This window comes from Ammospiza nelsoni, chromosome 6 (genome assembly GCF_027579445.1).
Source record: "Ammospiza nelsoni isolate bAmmNel1 chromosome 6, bAmmNel1.pri, whole genome shotgun sequence".
NCBI classification, from domain to species: domain Eukaryota; kingdom Metazoa; phylum Chordata; class Aves; order Passeriformes; family Passerellidae; genus Ammospiza; species Ammospiza nelsoni.
Window position 1 is genome coordinate 11,644,155 of NC_080638.1, and position 12,978 is coordinate 11,657,132.

The 12,978-nt window shown below is 57.3% G+C and overlaps 2 protein-coding genes across 2 annotated transcripts; one reads left to right on the forward strand and one right to left on the reverse strand.

Moving 5' to 3' along the window:
- The first annotated feature begins 692 nt into the window (after positions 1 to 692).
- Positions 693 to 2,404, forward strand: LOC132074589 (interferon-induced transmembrane protein 5-like). The gene is made up of 2 exons (XM_059474485.1): positions 693 to 1,043; positions 1,891 to 2,404. The coding sequence occupies exons 1-2, from the start codon at positions 882 to 884 to the stop codon at positions 2,107 to 2,109; spliced, it is 381 nt and encodes a 126-aa protein (XP_059330468.1). The 5' UTR covers positions 693 to 881; the 3' UTR covers positions 2,110 to 2,404.
- Positions 2,405 to 3,334: 930 nt separating this feature from the next.
- On the reverse strand, positions 3,335 to 12,548 carry PGGHG (protein-glucosylgalactosylhydroxylysine glucosidase). Its single transcript, XM_059474652.1, has 13 exons — positions 12,305 to 12,548; positions 11,707 to 11,917; positions 10,685 to 11,120; positions 10,412 to 10,531; positions 9,973 to 10,104; positions 9,585 to 9,696; positions 8,573 to 8,645; positions 8,001 to 8,137; positions 7,633 to 7,766; positions 7,376 to 7,471; positions 7,189 to 7,286; positions 4,106 to 4,317; positions 3,335 to 4,019 (listed from the first exon to the last, which is right to left on the reverse strand). Exons 1-13 carry the CDS (start codon positions 12,546 to 12,548, stop codon positions 3,955 to 3,957), a joined length of 2,070 nt encoding a protein of 689 aa, XP_059330635.1. The 3' UTR covers positions 3,335 to 3,954.
- Positions 12,549 to 12,978: the final 430 nt, after the last annotated feature.

The following is a 12,978-nucleotide window of genomic DNA, read 5'->3' on the forward strand; positions in this document are numbered from 1 at the left end:
GCTTGGGCATTTTGGTAAAACAGCTAAGATAAGCATACTTGTGTTAAAATGCCTGCTTAGATGAGATAACATCCAATAAACAAATAAAAAAAGACTCCTGCTTACAGATATACCAAGTATCAGCCCTCGCCATCTAGAGACAGTGTGGGCCAAACCAAAACTAAAAATAATAATAAAAAACCCCTAAAACCACGACCAAAAAATTACACATACTCTAAAAAAGTAAAACCAAAAAAGAGTCATAGTAAACAATCCTTAAAATATGCAAACTAGTTTAAGAAAAAAGTTGACTATACGTAAGAGTCTATAAATATACAACAGGCTGATATTAGAAAAAAGGTGTTTAAGAAGTGTCTCCGAAGATAACGGTGTGCTCTTGACTGAGCACCAAGGCACACCCAGCTATAATCTTTGTTCCTTATCTCCTACTATCCTTTATTAAACTTCTAAAATTTTCACAAGAGAGTAAAAGCGTTTTCCACGTTGGAGATGGCAGGAAAATGAAATCAAAGCCCCTCCGCGTGTTCTGGCTGCACCCTGCAGCCCGGGTGCCCGGGATCCCCATGGGTGCTGCTCTTCCCCCTTCCCACACGAACTTCCCATTCCATCCATCCCGCAGCCCCACAGGTGCTGCCGAGGAGGGTCAGCCCTGCCCAGCTCACCTGGAGCGGGGTTTGGAGGTGCCTGTGCCAGCCGGGGCCGCGCAGCTGCCGGGCTCCGCCCCGCTGCGCTCCTCATCCCGGGAGGAAGGCTGGGCTCGCCATCCCAGCGGGACAACCGCATCCCTCAGGGCTGTAATTTCCCGGGTTTATATTTAGCGGAGCAGGGATATAAAAGGGGCGCGGGCCGCCGGAGCCGCGGGGTCCCTCTCCGTGCCCACCATGGACACCTCGTACCCGCGGGAGGAGCGGCCGCGCCCCAAGCGGGGATCGCCCCCCGCCGCCCCCCAGGCGCCCCGCGACCACCTGCTCTGGGCCATCTTCAACACCCTCTACATGAACTTCTGCTGCCTGGGCTTCGTGGCGCTCGCCTTCGCCGTCAAGGTACGGCCCCGGAGCGCTCGGGGCTCGGGAGGGATGGGAGGGATGCCCGAGGAGGCAGCGAGCGCTCGGGAAAACTCCCGGAGGGGCTGGGGAGGGCAGATCCCAGCTCTCCACAGGCGGTGGGGTGGCACCTGCCGCTGGTGAATCCTCCCAGCTCTTCCTGCCACTGATTCCGGAGGCTGGAATAACCACAGCCCCCTGCCCAGCACCCGAGGAGCAGCTGTGTGATCCTAAAAAATGCCATGGGGGCTGTGATTTCATCAGCACCCCCCGGCAGGAGCAGCTCCAGCTGGGCAAAAGTGGGAACAAGCAGGGACTGGAGTCAGAGAGGCTCTGGAGGTAGCAGGAGGGAAAATAGGAGAGAAAATCGCAGTTCCAGCTGGGCTAGACTGGGACAGGAAAATGGGGACAGGCAGGGGCTGGAGCCAGAGAGGCTCTGGATGAAGTAGGGAGGAAAACACAAGTGGGAAAGGATGCAGGGCTGGAGGGGAGCCTGGGATGGATGGATGGATGGATGGATGGATGGATGGATGGATGGATGGATGGATGGATGGATGGATGGATGGATGGATGGATGGATTGTGGGTTGCAAGGGGAACAAAGCCCTGGAGCAGGATGGGGCTGCAGGAAGGGGGTGCAGGAAGGGCTCAGGGAAAGAGCTGCAAGAGAGGGCTGTGGGAAGGGGATTTGGGAAGGGGTGAAGGAAGGGAGCTTTGGAAAGGGGCTGTGGGAAGGAGCTAAGGGAAGGGGATGAGGGAAGGAGCTGTAGGAAGGGGCTGAGGGAAGGGGGCTTTGGAAAGGGCTGAGGGAAGGGGCTGAGGGAAGGCTCTCTCCTCGGCTGCTGCAGGCTCGGGACAGGAAGGTGTCCGGGGACGTGGAAGCCGCTCGTCACTTCAGCTCCAAGGCGCGGTGCTACAACGCGCTGGCCACGGCGGGCAGCGTGGTGCTGCCCCTGCTGCTCGGGGCCCTCATTGTCACCGGCGTCATCCACCTCTCCAAGCTGGCCCAGGACTCCGTGGGCTTCTTCACCTACCAGCTCAGCGGCAGCGACGACGAGGACCAGTGACCCCGGGTGGTGGCACCTCCTCTGCTCCCAAAAGGCCACCACCCCTGTCTGCCACCCCCCACCCCCCAAACCCCGTTATTTTTGTTTATCCTGTGGGATTTTTTACCTCCTGTTATCCCGTGTGGAGCCCCAGTTTCTGTTGTTGCTATTTAAATCATTAAACGCTTCACACAGCGCGAGTTTCTGCGTGTGGGAAGGGGCAGGGGGGTGCCAAAGGGAAAACATAAATTGGGATTTTTGGCTCTGATGGGGCTCCTGGCAGCCAGGCGACACCATTGTTCCCACAGCCTTTAGGGCCACCTTTGGCCCCAGGACAGAGGAGGGGAGGAAGCAGAGATGCTCCTGGGCCTCGTGGGGGCAGGATGAAGCAAACGGGTGGAGCAAAGGGGTGTCCCCTTCCCAAATGGGTGTCCCCTCCCCACCCCAAACGCAGCTGAGACTTGCAAAGCCATTGCAGCAACGCTGACACCCGCAGCCAGGACAGGGGGGAGTCGGGAAGCGCCGCCAGTGCTCCCTGCTCTCCGTGCCTGGGCTGGAGACAGCTCATTTTGGGATAAGGGACCCCTTTTTTGAGGCTGAACCCCCTTTAGTGCCGACTAGCCCTGGCTCCAGCGGGGCTGCATCCCAGCCCCATCCAAATCCCAACCCCGGTGCAGTGCACAGGGCTGGGGACAGCACGGTCCCTTTGTCGTGCCAAGGGCTGCCGCTAATTAGGGGCTGGCTCTAATTAGGGGCTGGCGGCTCTGATGAGGCTGGAGCAGGACCCGAGTAATTACAGGGCAGCGGGAACGTCCCTGCTCCAGCCCTGAGCATTCCCAGATGCCTCGGGGCACGGAGCAGCCGCGGGGCTTTTTATAAACCGGGCCGAGATTCCTGGGGTTGGCCTGGCCGGGACAGAGCCCTCGGGGCTGGGAACGCCCCCGGCATTCCCTGAATCCCACCCAGGACGAGACACGGAGGATGGAGAGAGGAGGAGGATGTGCAGCCCAGAGCCAGGGGCTGGGAGCACCGAGCCCGCCCTGGGCAGGCACGGGAATTCCTCGGGATTCCTGGGACACCAAACACTGTGTGCCAGAGCAAAGCCACAGCAGTTCTCTGCTCAGGCTGCCCTTGCCACCCTCGGACAGGATAACACTGCAGTTCTCTGGTGTCCAGGCTTCCTGCAGCCCTTCAGACGCCAAGTGAGAAAGGATTTAACTCCAGAAGTGCTTGAAAAGAGAGGGAATAGTGTAGATAAGGGTTTAAAAGCATGTGAGGGATGTTACACACCAAATAACAGGAGTGCAGCTGTGTGCTGCCCACACGGGGTTAAAAGGCTTTCTGCTGCATATTTTGGAGTAGTACTTAGAGCCAAAACATCGTTCATCTGGTGCAACAGCACTGGCTGAGCCTCCACAGCCCTTTGAGCCCACGGAGCAACACATGGGGAAGGCAAGGAGCAGCTGGAGGAGCTGGAGTCAGGAATGGGCTTCGTTACGAACACAAACATGCTGAGAGCAAAAACAGCTCCTGGGTGCTCAGCAAACACCTTTGAAAGGGACATTTTCAGGCTTGGTTTCCTCTCCTGTGCTGAGTAAGAGATGTGTGGAGGGGAGTGGGGGTTCAGACGTGGTGACAGCTCCAGCCATGGTGACAGCTCCAGCCCCTGAGTCCCTCGGGCCACAAGGACAGGTGGCACACAAGGGCAGGTGGCACACAGGGGCAGGCGGCACACAAGGGCAGCCCTGGGGGGGCAAAGGGCTCCTGGCACAGCCTGGCACCCCCTTTCCACCCCCTGTTACCTTTCCCCTGCACCAACATCCCGGATCCGCTGCTCCAGAGGGCAGCACCCGGATCAGGCAGGGCTCAGGGGGTGCTGCTGGGCGACCTCTGGATCCATCCAGGCGCTGTGGGGAAGGAGACACTCTGCCCTGCGACAGAAGAGCTTTGTGTGAGGGATGGGGATGGTTTCTCCCCAGGTTATTTCAGGGAGCAGATGCAGGCAGTGCTGCCGTACCCTCCCACAGGGGAAAGCGCTGTCCCGACTCCAGCACAACTTCCAGGGGAGGGGCTGGAGGGTCCCAGGAGGCTTCAGTCACTGCCATCCTGATCTCCTCGCTGGTGATGGTGACCTCCAGCCTGTTGCCCAAGTAGGAGATGCTGGAGAGTTTCAGCTTGGTGACACCGTCGGGAAAGGCGGGATCGAAGAGGAGGGCAGACCTCGTGATCCTGGAAAGGCAGGAGCAGTCAGGGGGGAACAGCAGGAGCCACAGAGGAGCCCAGCTCGGGGTCAGGGTCAGGGAGCAGCCACCCCTCCAGGCATCACCACCTCACGCACACCAGAGGGGTCTGGGAGGGTCCTCAGAGCATCCAAGGAGCTGCTGGGGCTGTGATTCCCAAGACATTCCTGCGTCCCATCCCAGTTCCACAGCTGGGGCCTGGGCTTTCCAGATTTCATATTTTAGAAACTTAGCCCAATTCCCTGCTCTTGGCTCCAGCAGCAGCTGTGCTGGCAGAGCTTGGGGAATGCCCTGCTCCTCCTGCTCTCAGAGCAGGGAACCCTCACACGCCCACCTCAGCTCCCATTCCCATGGGATGGAGGGCTGGGAGCTCAGCAGGAAATGCAGGCACAGGGAGCTCCCAAGGCTCAGAGACAGAGATGGATGCAGTGCTTGACCTAAGGCCTCAGAGAAGAGACTTGAAGGTTTAGAAAAGAAAAGAGAAACAGACACAAAGTAAGAATTAAGATTTGTAGTTGAAGCAGAAATGCGTTTTAAGCAAGCAGAAAAATGCCTCATGGAAGTGAATAAATATCTAAAGTGAGGTAGTAGAAAATTTTAAAGTCTAGCAGTAGAACTTGTTATAAAGCTGGCAAAAAGTAGAGGATCCAGCAACAAGTGTCTGGAGGGTTGTATGATTGGATAGAAAGAAGCACATTGCATCAGAGTCCTGTAAAATGTAGCAATGATTTCCAGCAGTTTGCTGTCATTGGTAGCAGTGATAACAAATTATTAATTGGGTTATGAACATCCTAGTGAGCTTTGTAGCTAATAAGGAATATATAAGATATGATAAGAAATATATGACAAGAAATATATAAAAGACATTGTAACTAAAATTAAAATGCCTTCTGACGTGCTGGCACTGAATGTCGGTCTCAGCCTTCCATGAGACTGATTTTGCAATAAATAAACCATCTTTTAATTGCCTCATCGGTTGACCCTGTCTGCTCTGTATCCCCAGCAGTGCTCCCTCCCCAGAAACAATGGAACAAACATCCCAGCCCAGCCCTGAGCCCTGGCCAAGCTGCCTGTGTGGGCGTTGGCTTTGGGTGAGGAAAAACAAGGGCCCCTCTTGTCCCCGGCTCAAGTCCTGCACTCCAGAGCTCTCCACCAGCAGCTCCAGAGGCTGAGAGGGCTGGAGGGGACTCAGGGGAGGTGTGGGGGCCTGGGGAGCCCCAGCACTGCACAGGATCCGTGTCCTATGCAGGAAAAGGCAGGACTGTGGTTGCACAATGTCACCGTCACCTCTGGAACTTGGCCAGAGCACAAGGCTGTGGCTTGAGCCTGTGCCACCAGGGGCCTGACCCAGCACACACCGGGCACCTGGAGACCTCCCAGCGGGGCCAAAGCCCAGATTTCCAGCTGGGAATATGGGAGCTCACACCCAGCTCCACCAGGGGATGGGGAACGGGTGGCTTTTCCAGCTGGGAATGGGGCAGCTCACACCCAGCTCTGCCAGGGAATGGGGAGGGACTCCCAGCAGCTCTGGCCACACACATGGAGTGAAAATACATGGTTAGGGCTGGAAGTTTTCAGTGGGAATCAAAAGGCTCAATCCAGCCTCAATTAAACCAGGAATAGGCTGAAGAGACAGCGGCTCCAGGGTGGAAACCACCACGGCTCTGAAATTACATGAACAGCTCCATGTTTTTCCGGGATATTTTAAAGCTGAGGCGATGCCTGCCCAGCACTTGGCTCCAGGGAGGCTGCAGGAGGTGTTTCCTCACCACATCCAAACGAGACAGGAGGATGCTGCTGCTGAAGCAGTGATGTCCTGGATTGTCAAACAAATTTATTCTATTTGCCACCTGTATGGCAGCTATCTTCTGTTAAGTGGGCAGTTTTCCTTATCTCCTCCATAACTATTCGGAGGAGACATCTGCTGATAACAGCTACCGAATGTCACTGCATGGCTGATAAGAACTACAGCATCCCATTGTGAGATGTGAGCCCAGAGGGGAGAGACAAGCATTCCTACTGGAGATATAATCTGGAGATTCTGGAACACCAGCACGGCTTCTCCACTGGATTTCCCAGAGGAACAGCAGCTGCCTCTGCTTCCACTGGCTCTTCAGAGGAAGACTACACCTTTCTACAGGATCCCTGCTCCAGCAGAACCACCCCTGACACTGCAGGAGGGCTGCAGCCACAATTCCAATGGGACAGCCGCCAACACCCTGACCCACAGGGTGTCAGGTTGGGTTCTGACTCTGTCAGCGTTGTTTTAGTTTATTGCATTGCTTGTTTTATCTTTTTATTTTCTTCCCCCTTAAAGAACTGTTATTTCCTGCTCATACATTTTTTGCCTGAGAGCCCCTTAATTTAAAATTTATAGCAATTCGGAGGGGTGGGGAGGGTTTACATTCTGCATTTCAGGGGAGGCTCCTGCCTTCCTTAGCAAACACCTGTCTTTCCAAACCAAGACAGACTGCTACCAACCCACAGGGTGTCAGGTTGTATTCTGACTCTGTCAGTGTTGTTTTAGTTTATTGCATTGGTTGTTTCATACTTTTATTTTCTTCCCTATTAAAGAACTGTATTTCCTGCTCGTGTATTTTTTTGCCTGAGAGCCCCTTAATTTAAAATTTATAGCAATTTGGAGGGAGAGGCTTTACATTTTCCATTTTCTGCCTTCCTTGGCAGGCACCTGTCTTTCCAAACCAAGACAAAAGAACAGGCTTAGGGAATGGAATTTTGCTTCCCAAATGTGACCTGTCATGAGCTCTTACCTGGGAACAGGTAGGAGCTCCAGCCAAACAGGGACATTTTAAGGGACAAGTGATTGCTTGGGAGTTAAAAGTGACACAACAGGTCTCACCTGAACCCCGTGAAGCCGAAGAGGATGACCTGCAGGAATCCACCCATCCCTGTCAGGAAGTTCACAGCTCCCGACCCATCCGCGTTCTCCACCCAGACCTGACCAGCAGGAGAAAGAGGTGATGCAGGAGTTGGGTTGGGATGCCACCTGCCTGGGAGCAGGAGGGACCTGCAGCTCCTCCACTCACCTTGAAAGGCTCTGTGATGTTGCTGAAGCACTTTTCCAGCTGGCTCCAGGCTCTCTGTGGCTCCTTCAGCTCCAGCCAGCCCACGGCAAACATGCTCTGCCGGAGGGGCACGGTGACAGCGTGGTGGAGCAGCACCACCTCCCACCCCTCCATCCAGAGAGAGCATTTCCAGGGCACATCCCAGCTCGGCACTGTGCCCTGGATGGAGCCCCCGCTCCCAGGGGAGAGTGCCAGGCCGGGCTCTGCCCTCTCCTCACCCAGGTCATGGCTGGCCCGGCTGGGTCCGTGACGGGCTCGTACATCTCCAGGTCGTTCCTCCGCACCTCGGCACTCATGGGGTGCATCAGTGGGAACCCCAGCAGGACCACATCTGCCTGCTTCACCGGCTCACCTGGGGACAGGGCTGCTCAGACACCTCCCAAATTTCCTAAATTTTTGAGCCCACTAATGAGAAGCAATCCAGTGAGGCAGGAAAGCCTCCCCTAGCCCAGTTTGTTGCACTGCAGCAACAGCAGGGACTCTTCTTCTGCCATTCCCAATGGAATTCTGATCCTTCCAGGATTAAAAGTGTGATCCATGGGCTGAGCCACCTCCATGGGCTGCTGCCCCCTGCCTCCCCGCTCACCTGGGCTGTAGCCATCGTACTCAGGGTGGTATTTCCTCTCCTCATCAAAGGGCACTTTGATTTTCCTGGCACGGTCCTCCCACTCCTCTGGCGCTGGGAGCAGCAGGTCCCGAGCCAAGACAGTGGCAAAATTTAAGCTGGAAAGAAGGAGGAGCAAGGTTTTAATGTCAGGGATAGGTGCTGGTGAGAGGAGAGAGGGGACTGAAGGAGCTGCGAGTGAAAGCTGCTGTGAAAGAACAAGGGGCAGGGACTGAGCCAGGGATAACAGATCCTATCATGGAGCTGGGAGCTCCTTTCCCTGGCTGTGGGTGTCTCCAGCTGGCCAACAGCACAGACACCCCAGGAATGCCCAGGGAGAAGCCCTGCTGTGGATGGAGATCCCTCCCAGCCCCACATGGGCACCGAACAGGTCAGAGGAGCCAGGGGAGCTCCCACTCTCCCTGTGACTGCAGAGGGGAGTGAGGGGAGGGAGGAAGGATCCCCTTGGGACCCCCCTGCTCCCACCCCTGCAGAGTGCCAGGGGGAAGAGCAGAGAGCCAGGCCAGGCTCCCAGGTGGGATCCCAAGCATTACCTGTGCCGGGCCACGGCGTTGGTGTAAGCAGAGTTGTCCACCTGGCTGTGGTACTCGTCTGGGGGCATGACACCTGCGGGGACAGCAGGGGACACCTGGCACCCCAGCACACCCTGGGCTGCTCTGGGCCCCTCCTCAGGGACACAGTGGGGAAGGGGACCCTGCTGCCCAAATGGATCCCAGCGGGATGCTCAGTGAGGAACACGCACGGTGCTCTGTGGGAAATGGAAAGATAGAAACTTCCACAGATGCAGGAAGGTTTAATTTGCAGCCTTGGAAGGAGCTTGGATTGATGTAAAAATAAAGCATGCAGACATTAAGCAGAAAAATCAACTTGTGCTTCTATAGTTATAAGTAAGAATAAGCCTTAAGTAAGAAACTATTGATAAGATGGTGAAGGGTATATAAAGTAAGAGTGTAATTGTATAGAATAAGCTATGAGTTTAGATGTTACAATAGAGGTGTGTGTGTGTGTGTACATAAAATAACAGCCTGTTGGTTAAAAGTATCGACACTGCAGTAACAGTAAGCAAAGGTGACAGGTTAGAAAAGCAAAACATACTCTGTAGCAACAGTCCATTGGATAAGAGAGTTATATATCATCTTGTAAAGTTATACATTGTCTTGTAAAGTTATACATTGTCTTGTAACAAAGAACTTTTGACTATCTTGAGCTATGGCTGACTGCTTGCTGTCTCAAAATCTCACAGCCTCTGAGACTGATGTCTATTTAAACAATAAATTGTCTTTAGTCCTTAAAACTGATTTTAGTCCTGTTCCTTTAATGAATGCAGTGACAGTGCTGAAGCAGGAACAACCCGGGGTGCAGCTCTGGCTGGTGCATGTGGGCACCTCATCCTCAGGGCAGCCTGGAGGGCACCTCCAAGCCATGGAACCCCAGGGTGGTTTGGGTTGTCTTAAAGCTCATCCAGTTCCATGGGCAGGGACACCTTCCACTAGACCAGGTGGCTCCAGACCTCTGCTTTCCACCCCATTGCCATGGCAGATGTACCTCTGATGTGGTAGAGCTGCTCCTCCTCACTCCACACCATCCTGCTGCACCAGTACTGAGCCACGGCTTCCACCAGCTCCCAGCCCCCGTCCTCCTGGAACAGCTTCAGGTCCTGGGGAAAGACAGGGGAATAAGGGAGAGACTCCACCAGACCCAAAGTCAGCAGGAGGATGGAGAGGAGCTCTGAGGAGATGGAGGGAGCAGGAGGAAAGACTGGCCTGGTTTGAGCCAACAGCGTGCTGAGACGCCCACAGGAGCAAGGGCAGAGCAGGCAGGGCTGCAGGAGGGAGCCTGGGGAGCAGAGAGAGCAGAATTCCTCAGGGAAGGGACAGTGACAGTGTCCAGGTGTCCTGCCACCGGGCCATCAGGTGGAGCACCGTCCCTTTACCTGCGTAGTGCAGTAATACTGCTCGAAGGCCATCAGGACATCCCCGCTGATGTGGATTTCCTGCGCTCCGTAGATCTCCTCAGGACACACCTCCCGGCCCGTGGCTGCACTCTCCCACGGGAACTTCGCGCCCTGCCAGAGAAGGCATCAATGAGCACATAGCCCTGCGCTGCGCCCGCTGAAACAGCCCGGGACTGCCCTGGGGACAGGGGCTGGTGCCACCCCAGCCAAGGACTCCCCTGGGGACAGGGACAGGTGCCACCCCGCCCGGTGTCCCCTGGGGACAGGAGTTGGTGCCACCCCCGCCCGGTGTCCCCTGGGGACAGGAGTTGGTGCCACCCCCGCCCGGTGTCCCCTGGGCACAGGGGCAGGTGCCACCCCGCCTGGTGTCCCCTGGGGACAGGGGCAGGTGCCACCCCGCCCGGTGTCCCCGTCGCACCTCGTAGCCCTGCTCCCGCGCGTTGCGCCTGGCGCCCTCCAGCGTGCGGATGCGGTAGTGCAGGATGGCGCGGGCAGCCCCGGGATGCAGCAGCAGGATATTCGGGAACATCCAGGTGTCCTGCGGGGCCGCCGGCGGCATTGGCTGGGGGGAGGCATCCGAATGCTCCCGCCAGCTCCGCCCTTCAAGCACACCCTCATCCCGATGGAAGGATGGAGTCTCCTCCATCGCAGTCGCCGTGCCAAGCCCCCAGGTGAGCACGGCCCCCCTCACCTGGTCCCAGAAGACGTGTCCCCAGTAGTCCTCGCCGCGGGTGCCGTTGGACAAGCCGCCGGGGCTGATGCCGTGGAAGGGCACTCCGGGGCTGTCCCGGGGCGGGAGGGCGCTCAGCAGGTAGTAGAGGCAGCCGTGGAGCGCCTGGCGCAGGGCCGGGGGCCCGTCCAGCTCCACGGAGCTGCCGCGGCGCAGCGCGGCCCAGGCGTGGATGTGCGAGCGGAGCAGGGAGCCCGCGGCCGCCAGAGACAGCCCCGCGCTGTAGCTGCGCTTCGCCTCCTCCTCGCTGCCGGCCACCGCCGTCAGGAACTGCCAGCAGCGCTCCCGCTCCTCCCCGCCCAGCGTCAGCCACTGCGGGATGGGGGTCCACAGCATGTGCACGGTGGGACGGGGGCCCCCCTCCACCTCCGGAACCAGCGTCTGCCCGTAGATGTAGCTGTGGGAGACGGGAAGCGATTGGGGAAAGTGTTTTTTCTCAGTGTCTCCCATCTAACCCTGCCCTCTGGCAGTGGGAAGCCATCACAAACGGCCTCTGGAACCAGGAGGTCACATCCTACAAATCTCCTGTTTCCCCCAGCCTCACTTCTTTGGAATCACATCTAGCCCCTGTCACATTCACCGCCCTCACACATCAGAGTGAGGGATAATTCTGGAGTTTCAAGTAATAAAAATGTTTCTATGCTTCATTTCAGGGTCTTTTAAATACACTTACCAGGATGAAGCAGGTGTGAGAAGCCTCCACACCTCTCACAATTCCAATCCCACACTCCTCACCATCCCAGCCCTACACCCCTCACCATTCTGCCCCCATGCCCCTCACCATTCCAGCCTCACCGTTCCCCTCACCATTCCAACCCCACAATTCCAGCCCCAAACCCCTCACCATTCCAGTCCCACACCCCTCACCCTTCCAGCCCCACTCCAGCCTTACACCTGCAGTTTATTCTCCGGGGAGAGCAGGGCACTGCACCACAGCCCACAGAAGGTGAGCTCAGGGCAGGAACCCCAATCCCCACACTCACTGCGCTCCCTGGAAGTCTGGGCCTGAGCTCAAGTGCAGGTCCTGGCTCTGTGGCACGAACAGGCTCTGGAGCTGGACAGTGATGGGATGTGTGGAGCCATCCAAGCGCCGGATGGTGACACTGGAGGCCATCAGGTGCACCAGGGAGTGGTGGGCGTACAGCTGCTGCGTGGCCGTGTAGCCAGGGCACTGAATGGTGTGGCTGAAGGTCCCTGCAAGCACAGCCAGAGCCACCAGCCTTTGGAAACACTTGGATCCTGCCCTATCTATTGGTTCCGACTGGCCAAGGAATTGCTTTTCCCGGGATCAGACCCAGTTGTGGACTGGACAGCGGGCCCGGCCAAGCTGCTGAGGGATGGTCTGTGCCATCAAACATGATTAAAGAGCGTGTGCCGAGCCTGGCCCCAGCAGGGATAGAGCTACAGCCTGAAAATCACTTATCCCACACAAAAGGGGGATTTTCCGCTCGTTCCAGAGGAGCAGCGCCCCGAGGCAAACGGAGAACGGGAGAAGGAAGGTGTGACTGAGCACAGGAGGCAGCAGAAGCAGAGAGAATGGAGCCCTGCAGAGCCCCGGGGAGGTGCCGGCTCCCCGCTCACCTGTCCAGGTGTCGAGGGCGAAGCTCTGGGCGGCTCCGGGCGCTGCCATGCGCAGCCCCAGCGGGCTGGGGACATCGGCGCGGTGCGTGTCCCCCGCGGCGCCGCTGTACACGCCGGCGGCGTGCAGGATGTCCCGGAACACGCGGGTGCCCAGCAGGGCGTTGGTCACCGTGGGCAGCAGCCGCGGGTCCCCGGGCAGGGCCGTGGCCGTGAACACGCCGGGGTCGCCCTCGCCATCGGCCATCGCCCACCTGCGGAGCCGCAGGGATGGGATGAGGGTTGAGGGGACAAAGCCAGCTTCCTGTCACCCCCCCCGCCTGCCACCAGCGATCTCTGCTCCTTTTAGTGTCCCCTCTGGTCACCTCCAGCTGTTTTCCCCCATCCCAGCTACCTCCCAGCCCTGGGGTGCATCCCCTCCTCTCCCTCACCCCATCTCTAGCTGTCCCATAATCCCGACGGATGAAGGACGAAGCTCACGGGCTTCATCACTTCTCAGCCTCCTCCCTCCTCCTCTTCTGATGCTGGGAGGGGGTTGCACCAGTTTCTCCCAACACACACAGACACCTTCCCCATCTGGCCTCCTCTTCCTCCCGGTGCTGTTCCGTGACACTGAAAAGTTCCTGATACTTCCCCCTCTGTCATCTCACTGCACCCCTCTGTTCCCTTCACTCCTG

Excerpts from the sequence above, each read along its gene's own strand:
- LOC132074589 (XM_059474485.1), top strand. The coding sequence starts at position 882 with ATGGACACCTCGTACCCGCGGGAGGAGCGGCCGCGCCCCAAGCGGGGA. Across the intron at positions 1,044-1,890 it reads CGCTCGCCTTCGCCGTCAAG|GCTCGGGACAGGAAGGTGTC; the intron begins GTACGGCCCCGG and ends CGGCTGCTGCAG.
- PGGHG (XM_059474652.1), bottom strand. The coding sequence starts at position 12,548 with ATGGCCGATGGCGAGGGCGACCCCGGCGTGTTCACGGCCACGGCCCTG. Across the intron at positions 10,105-10,411 it reads CGCGGGAGCAGGGCTACGAG|GGCGCGAAGTTCCCGTGGGA; the intron begins GTGCGACGGGGA and ends CTTCTCTGGCAG. Across the intron at positions 7,767-8,000 it reads GTACGATGGCTACAGCCCAG|GTGAGCCGGTGAAGCAGGCA; the intron begins GTGAGCGGGGAG and ends CCCTGTCCCCAG.